We start from the raw sequence: 19,418 nt of genomic DNA on the forward strand, positions 1-19,418 counted from the left end.
TATGGGTAAGTGAGGGGGAATGAATTGGCAGAGAAATGCCTGGGACTCGGGCCCTTAGAAGTGAGGGGAAATGAAAATTGCATTTACTTCTTGTTTAGTTATTCTCTGCAATATGAACCCGCCTGTTTATTTTAGTTCTCATGTTTAGTTAAAGTCTATTAAGTATTGTGTTGTTTTTTGTTCAGACAAGGTTATTATTTTTACTATGATTGTTACACCTTTCATTTTCAATAAAACAAAAAAGGGGGAGTTGTGGGAGATTGTCCTGAAAGGGATGGGCCATGAAGTGGCCAAACATCAGACAATCAATGAGCAACAGGAAACCTAGGGAGAAGAAAAGCCACAATGGATGACACCCAGAGAACTTCTGGTGAGCTTATCATAGAGAGTAAAGGACTCTGGGACCGACTGGGAGTGGGCATGCAGATCAACAGCCGTTGATTGGTCAGAAGGTTTCTGGAACTTTCTAGAACATGCTGGTTCCAGGCCTTCCCCAGCACTGCTCAGCTGCAGCTCTGCAGCTCTTTGGCTTTGGACCAGCGTGTTTAACTGGCTTCTCAGGTTCTGGGGCTGGCTTCATCCCACCATTCCACTCCTGCTCTGCCCTGAGGCTGGCTATTATTTCAGGCTCCAAGGCAATTGGCAACTGATTCAGCTCCTTTTCTAGCTGCTTGGCAACACAGAGCTCTCTGAGTCAAACCTCCATGCATATGGATACCAGGCATGGTCCTGTACTGGGATTTTCAAAGTTTCTTCTAGCAAAATTCATGTTTTCTCCACCAGTAACTGTGGATAGTGCTAGTTTTTCTCAGCAGTCTCCGTCTCTCTTCAGGGCTGGACAAGCTTTCTATAGAAGCTTTTAGCAGGTCTGTCAGTAGAGAGCAGTTCACATCATTTTCTGCATGAGAGTCTATTACTTTTCTGCCAGAAGATAGCAGCCTTGACTGAAAATTTGTTTCTCCTTTATTATGTCATGAGCAGTTACTGCTGGATCAAATGCCCATGTCACCTCAAGAATACCCTGCTCATTGCGCCAGTTAAAATGTAAGGCCCCTAAAACATTGCTCAGTGAGACACTTTCAAAGGACTTCAACTTGTTCACGAACTCTGATGTAGAAAAGCAGGAGAATTACGGACAAGATGTTCTCAAAAGAGGTCGGAACAAAAAATCTTCCCTGGCAACTTTTGAAAATCAGAGAACTTTGGCAAAACATTTAGAGCAGGATTCAATCAACATAAAGCATTCCATCAAGCATTAACTTAGCGTATTCAACTTAACAAATTCCAAGCCTGTTAGATTTTAAGTTACTGAAAAATCTGCGAGAATGAAATTGGAAGAACAAAGAGGAAGAGAGAATGAGAGAAAATATAGAGAAAAGAACCAACACATCTGCCAGTCCTGGTTCCAATGGTGTTCAGCTAATAGAATTCCAAGAGGAGATAGGGCAAAGACATGTGGTTGCCACATAGCCTGAGTTAAAATCCCTTCGGCTTTCCTGGGGCCTTCCCCCACATGGGGCTGCCACTCACGTGGCCATTTAGGAGCTGGGTTAGGGGTTCCAGACACAGGGGTGGGGCATTGCCTCCACTGTGCCAGGGATCAGCGGCCACTGCTGGGCTGGGATACAGGCCTGGGAGTGTGGGGTGTGCAGAGCAGAGCATCACCTCTCCAGAGCGAGGCTTGATCTGCCCCTTTCCGCACATAAGCGCCTGTAATGTTTGGAGCCAGCAATCTCTAGCCTCTCACAAGAAGGTTTCTGGGTTCCTGTGCTTCTTGGCTCTCAAGACTCCAAAGACTTGTGGCTGGATATTAAGAAACCTGCACTTTTATAGCTTCCAAAAGAGGCAGCATGAGGGCTTCTTTTTCTTTCTAAGACCTTCCCTCCTTTCTATGTCCTCAGCCTGAGATAGTCCTTGTAACGCCTCTCTCCACTTCTCCACGACAATGGAGGGGGACAACAGAAAAACCAATCTATGAGAGGCCAGAAATGTTAGAAATGTTGCAATGTAGCAAGGAAAAAAAAGAAAAGCAGCACTATACAACAATAAAAATAAAATTGTACAAAAGAGGTAATGACGTAACCGACAAAGGTGAAGTGTCACATGGGGCCCCGGGAACAAGGAGATGATGGTGAGGGCTTACAGAATGATTCTGATGGTAGATGGGCGCTGCTGGTGCTGCCTGGAGCAGCTGTGGGCCTGCAGTGGCAGTTTCCTGCTCCCTCTCTGCAGCACTGGTGGTGGCAGGGGCGATGGTGATGGGTGTCTCTCCCTGCAGAGCTCTGTTTGGCACTGCCGCTACCATCAGTCTGCCACGCTGGGCGTGCGCGTGGGAATCGGATCTGCCGCTCCACTGCTTCTTCCTACCACCCTGCTGGGCTCCACTGGGCTTGGCTGGACTCCCTTTTGGCTTGGCTGAACTCACTTGGTATCAGTGTCACCACTCTGGGCTGCACTGTTCTGCTGAAGCAGAAAAACAGTCCCACCTGCCACCCTGGCCCTGATGGTTTCAGTTGTGTGTCAGAGCTGTCACTTCCGTGCCACCCATCTCAACTCCGTGGCCTAAAAAATACTGTGGAAGGACAAGACTGGGGGGGAAATGGTGGTGGTGCTTTGGTCCCAAGGCCTCTCTGCTAGAGGGAGCCAGACAGAAGGATCCCCCTTGCATTTGTGGTCATGGCATTTCCCTGCTGAAATCACACCCATGGCTGTGATGTAAAATGTTTGGAATAAACAGTGCTGAAAAATTCATGACCTGGTCTCTGTAGCTAGGAGAATCCTCTAAATGTAATTGAAGTAGTGCTTCTCCTTGTTTGCTGCTTTCAAGAGTGGAGAGTTTTGGATTGGTTTTGACTGAGGGCAGCAAGAGGGGTGATCCTTCAGTGAAAGGAGGTTTTGTGAAATTATTTCTGTTGATTTGGGATGTTGTGAAGGATGCAGAGAGTGGTCAAGATGGACGGGATACTAAGACTAATCCATTGCACTATCCCCAGTTCTCCCTAGACCCCTTTCCCCACCGCACTCTCCTATCCCCGCTTCCCCTGCACCGGGTAGACGGGGGGAGCAGACCATCCACAGAAGACGCAGGGTTGCCACCTTCTCCCTGGCTACCCCAGGTCCCCTCAGTACCTTCGCTCTGACAGTGTTGTTCATACTGTCAGAGACACTGTCCCTAACCCTTCTCCTAATCCCTCTTACCCTGTTAATAGTCCTGGTTGCTCTCAAGGAGCCTCTATTCCACCAAGCCCTTTCCTTTTCCCACCAAACCCTTTCCTTAACCCCTCGGTAGAGGTACCACAAAATGGCTGCTGCCTGTTGACGCCAACTTTACCATCACAAGATGGCCGTCGCCACGTCGTGAGTACTTCTTCTCCCCAGAATCCCTTTCTACCCCCTCCCACACACACCCCAGACTCTCTTCTTCCTTTCCCTAACCCCTCCTCTTCCCTTGCAGCAATTAGTCAAACCCCTCCCAGGTGCTATTGCACCGCTCCACCCACTGCACCACCCCTTGAGGTTGCGTCACCTGTTCCCACCCCTTTTCCCACAATGCTGACACCACCACCCTCTTCCTACGTCACTCCTGCGCAAGGCTCCACCCACCAGGACCCTGCCCATCACCTTCCTGTTTCCCACACCCCACCTTACGGTTCCCACAGTGATGTGGGGGGTGGGAGTGCTGGGCCTGGAAAACAGAAAAAGGACAACAACAGCAATCCTCTGTTCCTGGCTCCAGTAACCTATAATGCAAGAGGGCAACACCCAAGATGGGAACCCCTCTTGTATGAGTTCATAAGGGAGCTCTGTAAAACCAAATGTGAATTTGGCCCTAAAAGTGAATTCTTTAGGAGCATTTTAAAGGCAACATTTAACTCTAATACCATGGTCCCTGCCGATTTAAAGCGTCTATTTAGTTGCCTGCTCCCTCTATCAGAATATAAAATGTGGGAAAGAACTTGGAAGAGATTAGCAGGGGACCTCCTTCTGGGTAATTTACAGAGCGCCGATTATGCCACTGACATAGAAAAAGAAGAAATTACCATAAACCACCTTGTTGGTGAGGGTGACTGGAGCCAGGCTCAGAAGCAGGCTGCAGGGATTCCTAGGGCTGTATTAGATCTTACAAAGGACACTGCAGAGCGGGCATTCCTTAGCATGCCCTCTAAGGAGCCTGTTATATCATATATTGCTCTTAAGCAGTCTGTTGCAGAGCCGTTTATTGACTTTGTGGACTAGGTGAGAGCTGCTGTAGAAAAGAGAGTGGAAGGGCAGGAGCTACAAGATCAGCTCATACTCGAGATCGTCACCACCAATGCCAATGAAGATTGTCGGTGGATCATCTTGGCACTCCCAGTGTCCCCTCCTCCGACGCCTGATCAACTTCTTGAGGAGTGCACGAGGAAGGCCACCCTGATGGCTGGGGATGTGGTGAAGAAGCCATGGGAAAGGTTGCGGCTTCAACATTGGTGGCCCCGAGGCCTCCAACATCGAGGCCTTTTCCACCCAAATGCTGATGTTTCCATTGCAAGCAGGAGGGCCACTTTATCAGCCAGTGCCCCTTCCTAGGAATGGCACCTCCACAAGTGGGGAAAACAGGGGAGGGGAGACCTTAGACCAGCCAAAAAACTAACTGGGGAGCATGGACCTACCCCGTGCAATGATATAAATAGGGTAGGTCAAAGTGTTGCTGTGAAGGCTGCTGTGCACCATATCATACTTGGTATCAGCAGCCAAGTGTATGCCACAGACAAAACAGAACCATACAGGCTCAGACTTACTAAAGCTATTCATTTTTCCAAGTAGGATTGGCACTTCATTACCGCAACAGCAGAGCTTCTACCCCACATTTGAGACCGTGAAACTCGCAGGTGGAACGACCTTCTGAACTGCAAATACCTTGTCATTGGGGACACTAAACACACCTCACATGAGATAGAAATCCCTTCTGCAATCCTCTCACTTGATCCTAGGACCTTCTATCTCATGGCGTGCTGTGTGCACCCCCCCAATTCCTGCCGGAGGGACAGATCATTGCACAGGCCATTCCAGTGCCGCCTCTTTTGTGTGATGATCTGGACCCCTCTTTTTTTTACATCGAGACGCTGGGAGAGGAGGAGCCCCTCATATGGTGTGGCCTTAAGAGCGAGGGGCATTTGTCCTAGTTTAGGGCAAATTTGGGGAAAACCCAGGAAATAAACCCCCACGGCTCCTCTCCACCCACCTGGTTCAGGGAAAAATTTCCTCTGAGAGAGAGAAGTGGAAAAGAACCTGTTTATTCAACAAACAAAGCACTCCCCAGCACCAAAACAATTAACAACACAAGATGACAACAAAACTCTTTCACCCCTCTGAAGAGATGAACAAATCTAGAAGGTCTTTCCTGGGAGTGGTCGCCCGGGTCTGGATGCTGGGGATTGCTCTCCAGCACTGGGGATGGCTGCTGCAGATCACCAAATGCAGGCTCCTGGTGTTCCTTGGTGTTTCCCAGATCCCAGTCCAGAGCAGGTTGGATGATATTCAGAACGAGGAAAGGAAAAAGCAACAGTCCAGGGAAAGAATTGGACTGCTTAACCTAACTAGGAAGCAAAGCAAGAAAGCAGGCAAAGCAAGCAAGCCAAGCAAGCAAGCAAGCAAAGCAAAAGCCAGCCAGCCAGCCCTAGCCTTTTCTAGCTTTCCAGCAGACATGGGGGGAGGTGAACCAGATGATAACACAGCAAAACAAACCTTCACTTTCAGAGTCAGTTCTGAAAGCACAGAACATAATATCAAACGTAAACAGAACACACGATTGGAGATACAAACACCATAACAGTCACCCTAGGACAGCATTCCATCCAACTTCAGGGGATGATGGACACCGGGGCAGACGTGACGGTCATTCCTCTACACAAATGGCTGCCACAGTGGGAGCTGCAAAGTGTAGGCAGCATGGTTTCAGGTGTAGGGGGTCCACAATTGGCACAGCAATCCAAGAGCATAGTCCAAATTACAGGACCGAATGGGCAATTGGCCTCTGTACGCCCATTTGTTTTGAATTCAGAGTTCACTCTCTGGAGGAGAGACGCCATGCCCCAGTGGGGGGCCAAATTAGAACTGCCTGCCTCTCAGGATTTTTAGGTGCAGCCACTGAAGAGTGCCCTACCCAAAGACTTAATTGGCTCACAGATAAACCTGTCTGGGTAGAGCAGTGGCCGCTAAGCAAGGAAAAATTAAGAGCGCTCACTCAGATTGTGAAGGAGGAACTGGCCAAAGGCCGTATAGTAGAAACCAACAGCCCGTGGAATTCTCTGGTTTTCATTATTAAGAAGCCAGGGAAGGACAAGTGGCGCCTCCTCCACGATCTGAGAAAGATCAATAATGTCATCAAGGACATGGGGTCCCTCCAACCAGCGATACCTTCCCCATCTCTGCTCCCCCAAAATTGGAAATTGGCGGTGATAGACATAAAAGACTGTTTCTTCCAAATTCCCCTACACCCAGCTGATGCACCATGCTTTGCCTTCTCTGTGCCCTCCATCAACAGAGAGGATCCCATGAAGTTCTACCACTGGCAAGTTCACCCATAGGAGATTAAAAAGAGTCCTACCATCTGCCAGTGGTATGTCACAAGAGTTCTGTCCCCGGTGTGTGCCAAGTGGGGAAACTGCATTATATGGGCGATGTCCTCGTTTGTGCCCACAGTGACAACGTGCTTGCAGAGGCACTGGAGGACACTATTGCAACCTTGTCGGCGGCTGAATTTGAGTTACAAAAGGAAAAAGTGCAACAACTGCTGCCTTGGAAGTATCTCAGCCTTGAGATCAGCAACGGGACCATCATGCCCCAAAGACCAATTATTAATGACAACCCCTCAACGTTATGGGACCTCCATCAGCTGTGTGGGTCTTTAAACTGGATCAAACCCTGGCTGGGGCTCACCACGGGGGACCTATCCCATCTCTTCAACTTGTTGAGGGGGAGAGAGGAGTTGGATTCCCCGAGGGCTCTGACCCAGGAGGCCAGGGCTGCTTTGGAGAAAGTCCAGTCCACACTGTCAGGCAGGCAAGCCCACTGGTGCTGCGAGGGCCTGCCCTTCTGATTCATCATTCTTGGTAAGTTGCTGCACCTCCATGGGCTGATCTTTCAATGGGACACAGATCAAAAGGATCCCATCTTAATCATAGAGTGGGTGTTCCTTGGTCATCAGATGTTCAAGAGCATCACCAGGCCACAAGAGCTGATGGCTCAGCTGATCGTGGGGGCCAGGGCTCACCTGCGGGTGCTGGCAGGGTGTGATTTCATGTGCATTCATCTCCCTATTAAGACATCCACGGGGAGATTGTCTAAGGAAACCCTTGAGCACTTGCTTCAGACCAATAAAAGCCTACAGTTATCCCTGGACAGCTACACAGGATAAATTCTTATTAACCACCCAGGTCATAAATTATTTGAAACACATTTTGATTTGATTCCAAAAAATATCCAAAGTAACGAAGCACTGACGGCATTGGCCATTTTTACTGATTTATCCAGAGGGTCCCACAAGTAGGTGATGACATGGAAGGACCCCCAGACTCAGCAGTGGGAAGCCGATGTTAAGGCTGTGGAGGGTTCTCCACAAGTTGCTGAGTTGGACGCTGTCATCAGGGCCTTCGAGAGATTTCCAGAATCAATCAATGTTGTTACAGATTCGGCTTACGTAGCAGGTGTTGTGTCCAGGGCAGAGCATGCAGTGCTCAAAGAGGTTTCTAACCCGGTGATATTTGGCTTGCTCTCAAAATTAATTCATCTGGTTTCCCACCGAGAGCAACCCTTTTATGTAATGCACGTGAGGTCACACACTGACCTTCCTGGTTTTATTGCAGAAAGCAACCACAGGGCAGATGCTCTGGCCGCCCCTTTACATCTAGCTGGCCAACCAAACATCGTCCAGCAGGCCAAGCTGAGCCATCAGCTGTTCCATCAAAATGCCCCAGGTCTGGTCCGCCAATTCCACCTACGGTGTGACCAGGCCAAAGCAATTATGGCCGCATGCCCCAACTGCCAGGAGTCCACTTTAAGTTCTGGAGCGAACCCTAGAGGACTCCGCAGTTGTGAGGTGTGGCAAACTGACATTACACATATACACAAATTCAGAAGATTCCAGCATGTACACGTTTCCGTGGACACTCTCCGGGGCAGTCTTCACCTCAGCCCACAGAGGACAAAAGGCCGCAGATGTGCAAAAACATCTTATTCAGGCATTTGGGACCTTAGGGGTCCCCACTACCATCAAGACTGATAATGGCCCAGCCTATACTTCCAAGGCATTTGGTGAGTTTTTACAAGAATGGGGGATTTACCATCGGACGGGGATTCCACACCTCCCCACCAGCCAGGCTGTGATAGAAAGGACCCATCAAACATTAAAGAAAGTCCTCCTTCACCAGTGGAGAGACATCCCAGACTTGTCACCACAGCTCAGGCTCTGCAAGGCCCATTTTACTATTAACTTTTTGAACTGCTCTTTCGATAGGCCAGAACCGCCAGTCCTGCGGCATTTTAAACAGCATCAGCAATTAAAACTGAAGAAAGACCTCCAGTATTAATAAGGGATCCGGACTCTGGAGAGATCCAGGATCCATACCAGCTTGTCATCTGGGGACGTGGACACACGTGTGTGTCCATGTCCTCAGGAGTCTGATGTATCCCCATGAAATGGGTAAAACCTTATACCCCCGAACAGCGAGTGAGTCCAACACAGAACACCTCCCCAGACACCTTAGGAGATCCCACAAATGACACAGTGGCGTCGAATAGGAAACACCGCAAGGGGAGAAGAGTCCCCTATTCCTTTCTAACCTTCATCTTGTAACAGCAAGTGGCATTTTCCATCATTGATTTATTATATGGTCTCTTTTTCTTTCAGATTTACATTATGTCAACCTCTGTGTTCCTGTTCCTCATTTGGTTCCAGCATATGGCCCTCTACCAGTCCTCTCTGGACGCACGGATCGTTCCGCAACCCCAGGAAAATGTGTGGGTAACCCTGGCCCATGCCCTCCAACAAGGTCATCCGCAGCAGAAAATCCGATGTCCACCTGCCTGGTGGGGACTCCGTCTAAGTTACAGGAGTATCCCACCTCTCTGCACACCATCCAAACTCAAATTAACAATGAGAACTCTCCAAACAAGTGGATGGAGATATTCAGGTATTGGGGGCTTGTTAACACCACTAAGACACCCATTGTGAACCCCCTGGTGCTCTGGCAGAAATGGGTCTACAATCTACTCTAAGCTGACACTGAGCCCCAAGAATCTGAGTTATTGGGATCCACGAAAGCCACCTACTGTGTCTACTTGGACTATGAGCCCAGTTCTCGCCGCAACTTGTATGAGGATGTTAAGCAACATAAGCTTGAATTTCAGACAAACCAATGGTGCCAGTATGTCACCAAAGTGGGTGCTCCCTCAACTGATGACTCATACGACAGGAAGTTGGACCGAGGACTGTTTCTGATTTGTGGAGATCGGGCATATCCAGGAATCCCCTCTTGCCTTCTGGAGGTCCATGCACTCTGGGGCGTCTTTCCCTTGTTTCCCAAATTCTAATTCAGCAATCAAAAAGTAGAACCAAATTTACCAAACGGAGTGCAAATCAATTTGATGAACATTGCAATGCCAAAATCTACCACTGGACAGAATCAAAAAGGGTTGCCATCTGTGTGTTCCTGCCATGGGTGGTGGCACCCAAAGCACTAAGTGAATTGGGCAATCTAGAGTGTTGGGTGACGAAGCAGGCGAATTTGACCTCGATGGCCTTAAGTAATCTCCTCAAAGACGAGGAAATAACCAGGAAAGCTACGCTACAAAATCGGGCAGCTATTGATTTTCTGCTACTGGCACATGGGCATGGGTGTCAGGAGTTTGAGGGGTTATGCTGCTTTGACTTGTCATCAAAGAGCCAGAGCGTCCATGCGTCCATCCAAGAGATGAAGAGCCTTCTTGACAGTGTGAAGCAAGAAAACGAGGACTGGTTTAGAGACATGTTTAAAAACTGGAATCTTTCCAGATGGGTAGTATCCATCATAAAAGACATTGCATATCTCATTGTTGTTATTTTCCTAGTTTCGTTGGCATTTGGGATTCTAAAGCGCATCATTTCCACCCCCACCACCAAGTCCACGGCTTCAAAAATTGTAGTTGCCGCTGCTGTCACTACTGAAAATGAATGGTGGGAAGGCGACCAACAAGCAGTCACTGAAGTTTAATACCCATGACATCATCTTTCCCCAAAGTTCCATCAAATGTATAAAATAAAAGGGGGGAGATGTGGTGGTGTGTGTTTTGTGGGATTTTGCAGCGTTTTACTATATCAGTTAGAAGCCGACCCTGGGTCTCCGGTGGGATCACCAGGTGGTGGTGTGTGCAGCCGTGTGGGTGACGCTGGCACAAAGGTGTCACGAAGATTCGAGACAGAGGGACAAAGGAGAGGACACTTGTATGTGGTTCAAGGAGACTTTATTCCATGAACCGGGTGAGGGACAAGTGCCAAAGAAAATGGGATCCGGCTAGAACTTATAAAGGGTGTGGGCATGAAGGGGTGTCACCATGTGATATCCAATGGAAACAGATTACATTAGGATTACATCATAGGTCATAACCAATGGGGAAAAGCTGGGGAGGGGAGAAGCCTCAGGGTACCAAGTGACGGCAATAATAGGGATGATTGACAAAGAACTTTTGAGAACAAAATGGGGGTGGTTACACTGACTGACAGGAGGTGGGCAGCATAACTTGGATTGGCACGACTACTTTGGGGTAAAAGGGGAGGAACAGGGAGATTGAGAGTCAAGTGGTGGGAAAACTTAGGGGTAAACAACCTGGGAGAAACCACTGTGAAGGGAAGAAATAGGGGGTACAAGGAACATACCAAACAAAACCTTCTAACAATAAATTTCTAACTCATACAGTAAAATGCTGCAAAATCCCAAAAAACACACACCACCACAGTCCAGCTGGAAGAAGTCTCCTGGTTTTTGCTCAGAAGCATTAGCTGCCAAAGAGCACTGATGTGGTTCCTCACATCCCGCTCCCTTCTCAGTGCTAAACTTCTCAGGGAGGGCTTTAGGCGATTAGTGAGTTCTTGGAGTTACTCTTAGATGCCTTGAGCAGTAGCTTATGGACTAGGAGGGCTTTTTGTCTTGCTTTGTAGCAGAGGAGAGCTTTGCAGGCTTTTTTTGGCCTGAGCTGTAGGGAAGATCTGGTTCTCTGCACTCTGTGAGTTCACAAACCAGCCCAGGGTGGCTGCTATTGTGATGTCAGGGGCCGCATCCCAGCGTTGCCAAGGCAAAGTTGCTGTGCCCAGGCCCGGCAGGGCTCAGTGAGCAGAGCAGCTCTGTGGCACGCTGACTGCAGGCGGAACCTGCTGATCGCCGAGGTCTCTGCCAGCAGGACTCGCAGGATTTTTGGTTTTCCCCTCAGGAGTTGTCTGGTGCAGACTTGGGCAGCCATGGAGAGAGTGTGTGCTGCAGTTTGCACGGCTTTCTCCGTGGCTTATTCTGGGTACTTTTTCACCCAGCTGGCACGTAAGTGGACGGTTTTGTGCAGTGTGGCATATGGACACCAAAATGCCACCAAGAGGCCTTGAGTTGGGTAAAGCTGCTGTCAGCAGCTGCAGCTAAGAAGGGGGTGTCTCTAGCCAGAGGGGCCTGGGCAGCATTTGTAATGTAGCCTGCAGGGGCTCCGCTCCTCCCGTGGCATAGCCTGTGCCCATGGGGTCTGGAATCTCCTCAGTTTGCTGGCTCAGGCCAGAAAACTTCCAAGATAGGAGGACTGGGAGAGCTTGGCAGGAGTCCTTGGAAAAGCTGTGCACTGCTCTCCAGCACTGAGGGAAAGTCCTTCAGTTCAAGTCTTCTTGTCTGCATTCCCTCATCCCAGCATGTGCCTTTGGAACTTGACACTTCCTGAGTGCTAAAAGAGCCATTCCTTCTGGGATGAAATCACAGGATCAGCTTGGAAAAGGCCTCTGAGATGGACATTTCAGAGCAGTTCTTGTATGCTCCTGAACCCAGGAGCTGTTCCTGCACTGTGTCACCACAGAACTGCCACCATGGCTAAAGGGGACTTGGGGGAAGCTTTTTTGGGGAAGGGTTTTCAGTAAGCTCATGGCAATTGCTGCATGCAATCTCTTCAGAAAACTAAAGTCCAGGGAAGAGAGGAGCTGTAGCTCCTGCTGGGTGGGGTGGGGCAGAAGCTGGAATGCCTGTTGCAGAACCACTGGAACTTTCTCAGTCTCGAGTTTCTATGGGTTGAGAGGCCAAAGAGGACAAAGGGTAGACACGAGGCAGTAGTTTGTGCTGTTGCCTTGCTGTGTGACACAAGGGTTGTTGCTGGAGTGATGGAGTGAAAGCAGAATGCTCTGTCTTTGGTTGCTGACTATTTGGTGGGCTTGCCCAGCACAGGCAGTTTCCTTACAGCATCTGCTTCTTTTTGCCTTTTGTCTTGCAGGTCACATCACCCGTGTCTGGAGAGAATCCGCTCCTTGGGTGAGTGGGAAAGGAACCTTTGGTGTGGGTAGCATTTGACAATTGTGGAGCAAGCTGTGAGCTGGGCCTGGTGCAGTCCAGTGCTAGCCTTGTGGGATGAATGAAAGAACAGTCCAGGCTCTTTGCAGCAGCAGCAGCAGCAGCAGCAGCAGCAGCAGCAGCAGCAGCAGCAGCAGCAGCAGCAGCAGAATTTGCAGGAGGAGTTGGATCCTGAGCTGTTTTCTCCAGCTCATTTTCAGAGCATTTAAGCAGCTGAAAGTGGGGTTGCTTGGTGCTTGAAGCCATGATGGAAGTTCTCCTGTACAAGAGAGTGCAGTCCCATCTAACTGGCCCATTTGACTTGAGTTTGAACAATTAGAATGCCATTTCTCTGCAGATGATTTCTCCTTAGTGCATCTGGCTCCAGAGCTGAATGGAGAGGTTACCTGTCCCTGACACTGCTGTCTATCTGCAGAGCCCAAAACAGACCTCTGAGCCTCCTCTGGATGCATGTCTTCCTGAAGAAGAGGCCAAAGGGGAGGAAGATTCCCACCAAAGTGCACCTGCTGCCACTGCAGGGCCTGAGCATCCAGCATCAGTAAGTGGCAGCTCTGGCTAGTCCTGTGGCTGGAGCAAAGCAGAGCTGCAAGTTTCTGAGCAGACAGCACCTGCCGTGCCTGGATGAAGATGCTGAGGACTGGAATCTTTCCAGCTCTCCCAGAGCACTTCCCCCAGCCTGTGAGGCCTGGAGAAGGGGTGTGGTACTTGGACATTTAGGCATCACTTTCCTACTGTTCTGACAGGGGCTGGGAATTTGTCTCAGCAAGAGACAAGAGGTAGCAATAGGATGTCTTTGGATGCTCCTGGGGTACAAGTGAGGCCCTTTGCGCCCAGGGGCTATGCAGGGTCCTTGTCCCCAGTGAAGAGAGCAGTGCAAAGGTGCAGTTCACAGCCTTGCAGTATATGAGGAGACACTGTCCCCAGGAGGGACGTGGCCCTCCCCACAGAACAGCCAAAGTCAGGAGCTAAAGGAACAGCTGAGATGCAGCGAGGCCTGTAGCTGAAGAGACGTAAGGCTCTGAATGACAGGTTCTTTCCTGACCCTCCTGCTGCTGTCTGTGCACAGAGCACAAGGGCAGCGCCAGCACCTGCTCCGGCTGCCTCTGCACCCGAGGAAGAGGCTGAAGAGGAGGAAGGTGCCAATGAACCTGCCCCTGCTGTCAGCCCATGGCCTGAGCAGCCAGGATCAGTAAGTGCCTGTTTGGGTTAGCAGTGTCTTTGGTGACATTTTGTCCCTCATGTAAAAGCAGGGTTTGGGTTCAGGGCCGTGAGCTGGAGAAGTGGGCTGCAAAAGCTGAGAGGTGAAGAGCCCTGGATGTGGCCAACAGCATCTTCCTCAGGGCTTGCATTTGAAATGAGATCGGAGGGGCATCTCTGCCAGGCACATTTGTGACCCAAATTAATTTCTTGTCCCAGAGCTCCAGCTCCTCTGTCGTGGCACCTGTACAAGCTGCAGCTGAAGAAGCCTCCAGTGCCCAAGCTGGAAACTCAAGCAGGAGCAGCTCGTGCACCTGGAGCACGACTAGTTCCTCTGGCAGCAGGGAGCTGCTGGGAGAGAGGACAGAGGACAAGTGCCTGGCCATGCTGAGTACGTCCTTTGTGACCCTTGTGTGCCGCAGCAGTGCCTGGTGTGTGCATGTGTCAGCAAGAGCTGTCCCAGCTCCTGTTCCTCCTCAGCTGAGTGCCAGCTCCTGAGGCCTCCCCACAGGAGCTGTTGCTGTGCTCTGAGGTGGGGAGGGATCTCTGGGCTGCTGCTCCTGCCTCGGAGGGCAGCTGGGCCTGGTTTGGCCTTGCCTGAGCTTCCCTCTAGGCAAAAGGCAGAGCAGAGATTGTTTCTGGCTGAGCAGGAGGCTGTGACCGAGCAAATGAGGAGGCCTCCAGGAGCTCCTGTGGGGCCCAGCTCCTGTGGGGCACGGCCAAGGTCATCTTCAGAGCTCAGCCTGTCCTAAAAGCTGAGGGACCTCATTCCTAAGGCTCATCACAGTAGGGTAGAACATCAGCTGCTGCTCTTGAGCGGCAGAAGGGCCTTGTTTAGGCAAAGTCCTGCTTCAAGCTGGAGTTCTTAGCTTTGCTGGAGGCACTTTGCAATATTCTTCCTGTTCTGGAAAGGGCAGCTGTTGATAAAAATGGATTCCCAAACCCAAGATGCCTTGCATGTTTGCAAAGATTAAATCTTTTGTTGAATGTCCCAGAGTGTTCATTGCCCGAACAGAAAGGTTGTGTTTGTCCTGCTGCCCTTAATGTCTGTAGGCAACAATCACTTCTCTTGCTTACACTTTTCTGATCCCTGTCTCCTCTGACTGTTTCTTGATGTGCTTAGATTTTAGTTTAGACTTCTAGTTTTGGACAGGCCATCTGTGCTGCAGGGCTGCTTGTCCTGCTGCTGTTGTTTTTTAGGTGGTGGCAGTGTGATGGTGTTGTTGTTTCCTGAGGGAGTGAGTTGAAAGGGCACAGTGTCCCAGAGAGTGGGGCTGCCATTCTGATCTGCTGCAGGGTGGGATCTCTTTTGAAGGGAGCATCTTTCCTTGGGATTTTTACAGAGATGCTGGTGAGCGAGGGAGATCCTGAGGCTAAATACACAGAACTGGAAACAATTGGCAGAGGGTGAGTGCAGCCACAGTTCCTTCCATTTACTGTTTGTCCCTGGACTTTTTTCCTCTTGTACTGCGGAGTCCTGCACTTGCAGGGACTAAAGGACTTCTTCTTTCTCTGCGGCTGTTTTGTTCCTAGGGGGTTTGGCACGGTGTGCATGGCAGTGGAGACTGCCACAGGAGAAGAGGTAAGTGTCAAGCAGCGCCACAGCTTCTGCAGAACTGTTTTAGGACAGCATTTGACCTGTCATGTCTGGAAGAGTTTGCTTTGTTGCTGTGAAATGGAGAATGCCAGTGGAATGATCAAGTCCCCTAGAGGTTGTCCAGCAGTTTTGCTCCATGTTTTCTGGCAGAAATTGACTTTCTGCTTGCAAGAGGAGTGTGAATGAAAATGGGGATGATAAAGTAAAGCCATGGGGGAAGTCTGTGGGAACGGTGAGTGTTGTTAGAGCTTTGAGGTGGACAGCATAGACCATGTTTCTGCCAGGTTTCCAAGGCAAAGGCTATCTGGCTCTTTGTCCTGGGAGGTGCCCAAGCAAGCGGTCTGATGTCCAGCCACAAAGCAGCTTGGCCCAGCCCAGCTCTGTCACCCCATCCTCACTGTCTCCGTGTTCCCCTGGTGGTTCTGTGCCACCAACTTTGGTTCATGTTTTCCATGTTGTTTTAGGTGGCCATAAAGAAAATTAGTCTCCTGGAAGAGAGCAACAGCGAGGTGTGCCTGAATGAAATCCAGACCATGCGTGGCAATAAGAATGCCAATCTTGTGACCTTTGTAGACAGGTGAGTGGTTCTGCTGTTCTGCCATGAAAGGTCATTCACATCCTGCAAGCCAGAAGTTCAACCACTCCTTTGGTGGCTGGCAGAGGATGGAGCTGTTAATTCCTGCTTCTGGGCTGATCTACAGCGTCCTGGGAGGAGATTGCATTGGGGCTGCATTCATCTTTGCTGGCATACCTAGTTTGAAGTGTGCTTTCAAAGACCGGCCTTGGCCCTGTCTCACTGAGCCAACAGCCTCAAAGTTTCCTATCCTCTCTCCACATGGTTTCATTTGTTTTGGCATTTAATTTTTTCCCACGGGTCTCCAGTGCTGACAAAGCACTGTAGATTGTATTTCCCTTGGCGTGTTGCATTGGTGTGGATACCAAGCAGCCTTTAGACTGCACAGAGTTCAAGCCCTGTAGAGCATTGTGAATGACTATTCCTCCTGTCTTCCTCTGAGAGAGACACAGGAGCAAGAATCCATCAGGTCGTGTAAGTGCACACCTTCATCCCCAGGCTGTTGTTTCCTCCTTTCAGCTACCTGGTGGACGAGGAACTCTGGCTGGTGATGGAATACATGGACGGAGGTTCTTTACACGATGTCATTAGGGAGACTCATATGGCAGAAGGAGAGATAGCAGCTGTCTCTCGGGAGGTAAGGGATGGCGCTTGTGCTTCCCATGGCTTGGTTGGGACGGCCCTTCCAAATGGGTGATAAGGAGAGGAGAGATTTCCCCTTCCAAGCTTCCTTTCTGCCTTTCTCTTATGCCTGGCAGTAGCAAGAGCAGATGAAGTGCCTGCCAATGTGCCTGCCCTTCTTCTAGTGTGTTTGTGTTTGCCTCTCTAAAGCCTTGCCTGGAGCCTGTGTGTGCTGCATTCCTTCCCCACAAGAGCAAAGTGGCTGGTGGCACCATGTTGAGCAAGTGGCAAAGACAAAGAGATCCTCACAGGACTCTCACAGAGCTCAGCCTCAAAGGAGAGCCTTGCACCCCAAGTGGTGCTTGCAAAAGCAGACACTGTTGTCTGGCTGCAGAGAGTACAGGCGCTGCAGCAGTGCACCTTGAGTCTGTGTTTGCAGGGCACTGGCCAGAGCAACAATTGCCCTTTCCCTTTCAAAAGCAAACAGCCACGCCCTTAGAAAAGCTCTGCTGTCCTCGTGTTGGAGCAGCCAGCTCTGCTGCCTTTGCCAGCAGCCTGGCCTGCCGTGGCTCCGCATCCCCCAGGAAGTCAGTCTTGCAGGTGTGCCACTGCCCTGCTTGTGGGACGCAATCCACTCAGGCTCGTGTTTCTTTTTCCTCTCTCAGTGCCTGCAAGGCCTGGATTTCCTTCACTCCAAGCAAGTGATCCACCGAGACATCAAAAGCCACAACATTCTCCTGGGCTTGGACGGCTCTGTCAAGTTGGGTGGGTGTTGCTGGCCAGGCTCAGCCGTGGCGGGCTGCGGTGTGGGGCTGCCTTTGGGTGCTGCCGCTTCCCTGGTGCCTGTGGCAGTGCAGGCTGCCCTGCTGCGAGCGCAGAGCACAGCCACAAGGTGCAGGGAGCTGTAGCTGGGCAGAAGGGGTCAGGAGTGCCTTTGGCTTGTGTGTGTCCCTTCCCCAGCAAGGCAGCAGCAGTCTAATAGCTTCAGGGGACTAAAAGCCACTGCCTGAAGTCGGGGGCTTTTGCAAAGTGGCCAATTGCGTATTTCCTCAGCTGCAGGCCCGAGGAATGGCAGCATGCCCCTGGTACAGCTGGATTCCACACTGCCTTCTTAGACATTGATTCAGTGGGGAATTCTTTTCTTTGCTCTCCTTTTTCAAGCTGGCTTGATGTGAGTGTTTTTTCTCCTCAGCTGATTTTGGCCTTTCTGCTCAGCTCACCGCTGAGCAGAGCAAACGAAGATCACTTGTTGGGACTACTCACTGGATGGCCCCAGAAATTTTCACAAAGAAGCCCTACGGCCCCAAAGTGGACATCTGGTCCTTTGGAATTGTGGGGATCGAGATGGTGGAAGGAGCACCTCCTTACCTGATGAACACCTCTAGCACGGTACGCTGCAACTCCCCTCAGATGCTCCTGTCACTCTGACTAAATCTACTCCCATTCTGCTGCCTGGGAAGCTTGCTAACACCTGACAATGATAGGTGCCAGGCTGCATAGTCTCTTATGCTTCTTGCCCAGATTATCCCCTTGGCATTTCATCATGAATAGCACAAGAAAATCACTATGCCTTTTCCTTGATGGAAGCTTTGCCTAAGAGAGCAGTGAGCAGCTTTACCTAAGGGAGCAGTGAGCTGCATTTTATGGGTGGAATCCTTGGAAATAGTACAGTTAGATTAAAGTCTGTCTTCCACCTCGCCTGTAGAGCTGGTGTCAGTGGTGAGAGAAGCAAAGTGTGCTGCTGCTGATGGAGTTGCTCCTAATTCCATCAGCCAATGAAATCAGGGATCAAGGCAAGAGCCTTTGCATGTTGGACTGGCTACGGCTGCCTCTGGCTTTGGGTTCTTTTAGTAGGGGTAGGAAAGGTATCTCCCTCCCTCTGGCAGGGAGTAAAGAGCCACTGGGGAGTGGAGCTTGTCCAGTGGGGTCTGTGTGAGCAGTTTGGGGTGTGGAGGAGACAGGTGGAGCGTGGCATTTCCTTCTTCTCCAGGTTCAGCAGCTGATAATCACCGGGGGCACCCCGAAGCTGCAGAAGCCCAGGCAACAGTCGGCTTGGCTGCGAGACTTTCTGCGCTGCTGCCTGGAGACGGACGAGGACAGGCGCTGGTCTGCCCAGGAACTTCTGCAGGTAAAAGGCAAAGCGGCTGCCGGGTGCGCCGGCCGCCCGCTGCCAGGGGCTCCTCGTCTGCTCAAGTCCAAGGCGGCAGATGGGCCCTGCTCCTGAGAATCTCCAGTCTGGGGGCTTTTCAAAGGAAAACAGAGGAGAATCCTGGCCTGGCATGGGTTGGAAGGAGCCTTTCCAGGTCACCTAGACCAAATCTCCTTCAGCTGAAGCCATCTGGGTTAATGGATTTGTGGGATTGGGAGCCATGTTTGGCTCATGTAGCATGGTCCTGGATGTGGAGACAGAGGTGCACAGAATGCCCTCCTTTGTGTATTTTTCTGCTTGCCAGAGAAAGCCAGTTTCAGCCTGTGAGGTCAGTAGATATTAATTTCTTCTTTTTCTCTTTGGGCAGCATCCGTTTGTAACCTCAGCCAAGCCGACCTCCAGCCTGACGCCTCTGATCATGGCAACGCAGCAGTTTATGGCCGACAGGAGATACTAGCCCTGCAAGAGGCCATTGGTGTTTTTTGTAGTTTCTAGTTTCTAGCTGATAGCTCATAGTTTCTAGTTTGTTTGGATTGATAGTGTAAATAAATACGATTATACATAAAACCTTTACTGTGCTGGAAGTCTCCCTTTGTTCTCACCCTGTGAATTAGCTCTAAATTTGCTTCTGAATGGTCAGGTGTTTCCTAAATGTGGGAAAAGCCATATATGGGGTTTGTGGCATGGACTGGAAGTGGGCAAAGGTCTTCTGACCTTGGTGCCTCCAGGCCAAAA

The 19,418-nt window shown here is 50.4% G+C and overlaps 1 protein-coding gene across 1 annotated transcript; it reads left to right on the forward strand.

Annotated features, from left to right (window-relative positions):
* The first annotated feature begins 2,073 nt into the window (after nt 1–2,073).
* Nucleotides 2,074–19,140, forward strand: LOC140681803 (serine/threonine-protein kinase PAK 3-like). Its single transcript, XM_072922294.1, has 14 exons — nt 2,074–2,078; nt 2,233–2,329; nt 4,237–4,448; nt 6,682–6,878; nt 10,087–10,192; nt 12,469–12,506; nt 15,086–15,149; nt 15,276–15,324; nt 15,804–15,916; nt 16,433–16,550; nt 17,200–17,299; nt 17,727–17,923; nt 18,525–18,662; nt 19,051–19,140. Exons 1-14 carry the CDS (start codon nt 2,074–2,076, stop codon nt 19,138–19,140), a joined length of 1,524 nt encoding a protein of 507 aa, XP_072778395.1.
* The last annotated feature ends 278 nt before the right edge of the window (nt 19,141–19,418 follow it).

This window comes from Taeniopygia guttata, chromosome Z, assembly GCF_048771995.1.
Source record: "Taeniopygia guttata chromosome Z, bTaeGut7.mat, whole genome shotgun sequence".
Lineage (NCBI taxonomy): Eukaryota > Metazoa > Chordata > Aves > Passeriformes > Estrildidae > Taeniopygia > Taeniopygia guttata.

What these genes read in the sequence shown, in the direction of transcription:
- LOC140681803 (XM_072922294.1), top strand. An exon ending in ATGGGACCTCCATCAGCTGT is followed by an intron (nt 6,879 to 10,086) that starts GTGGGTCTTTAA and finishes TTATTTTCCTAG; the next exon opens with TTTCGTTGGCATTTGGGATT. An exon ending in GTCACTACTGAAAATGAATG is followed by an intron (nt 10,193 to 12,468) that starts GTGGGAAGGCGA and finishes TTTGTCTTGCAG; the next exon opens with GTCACATCACCCGTGTCTGG.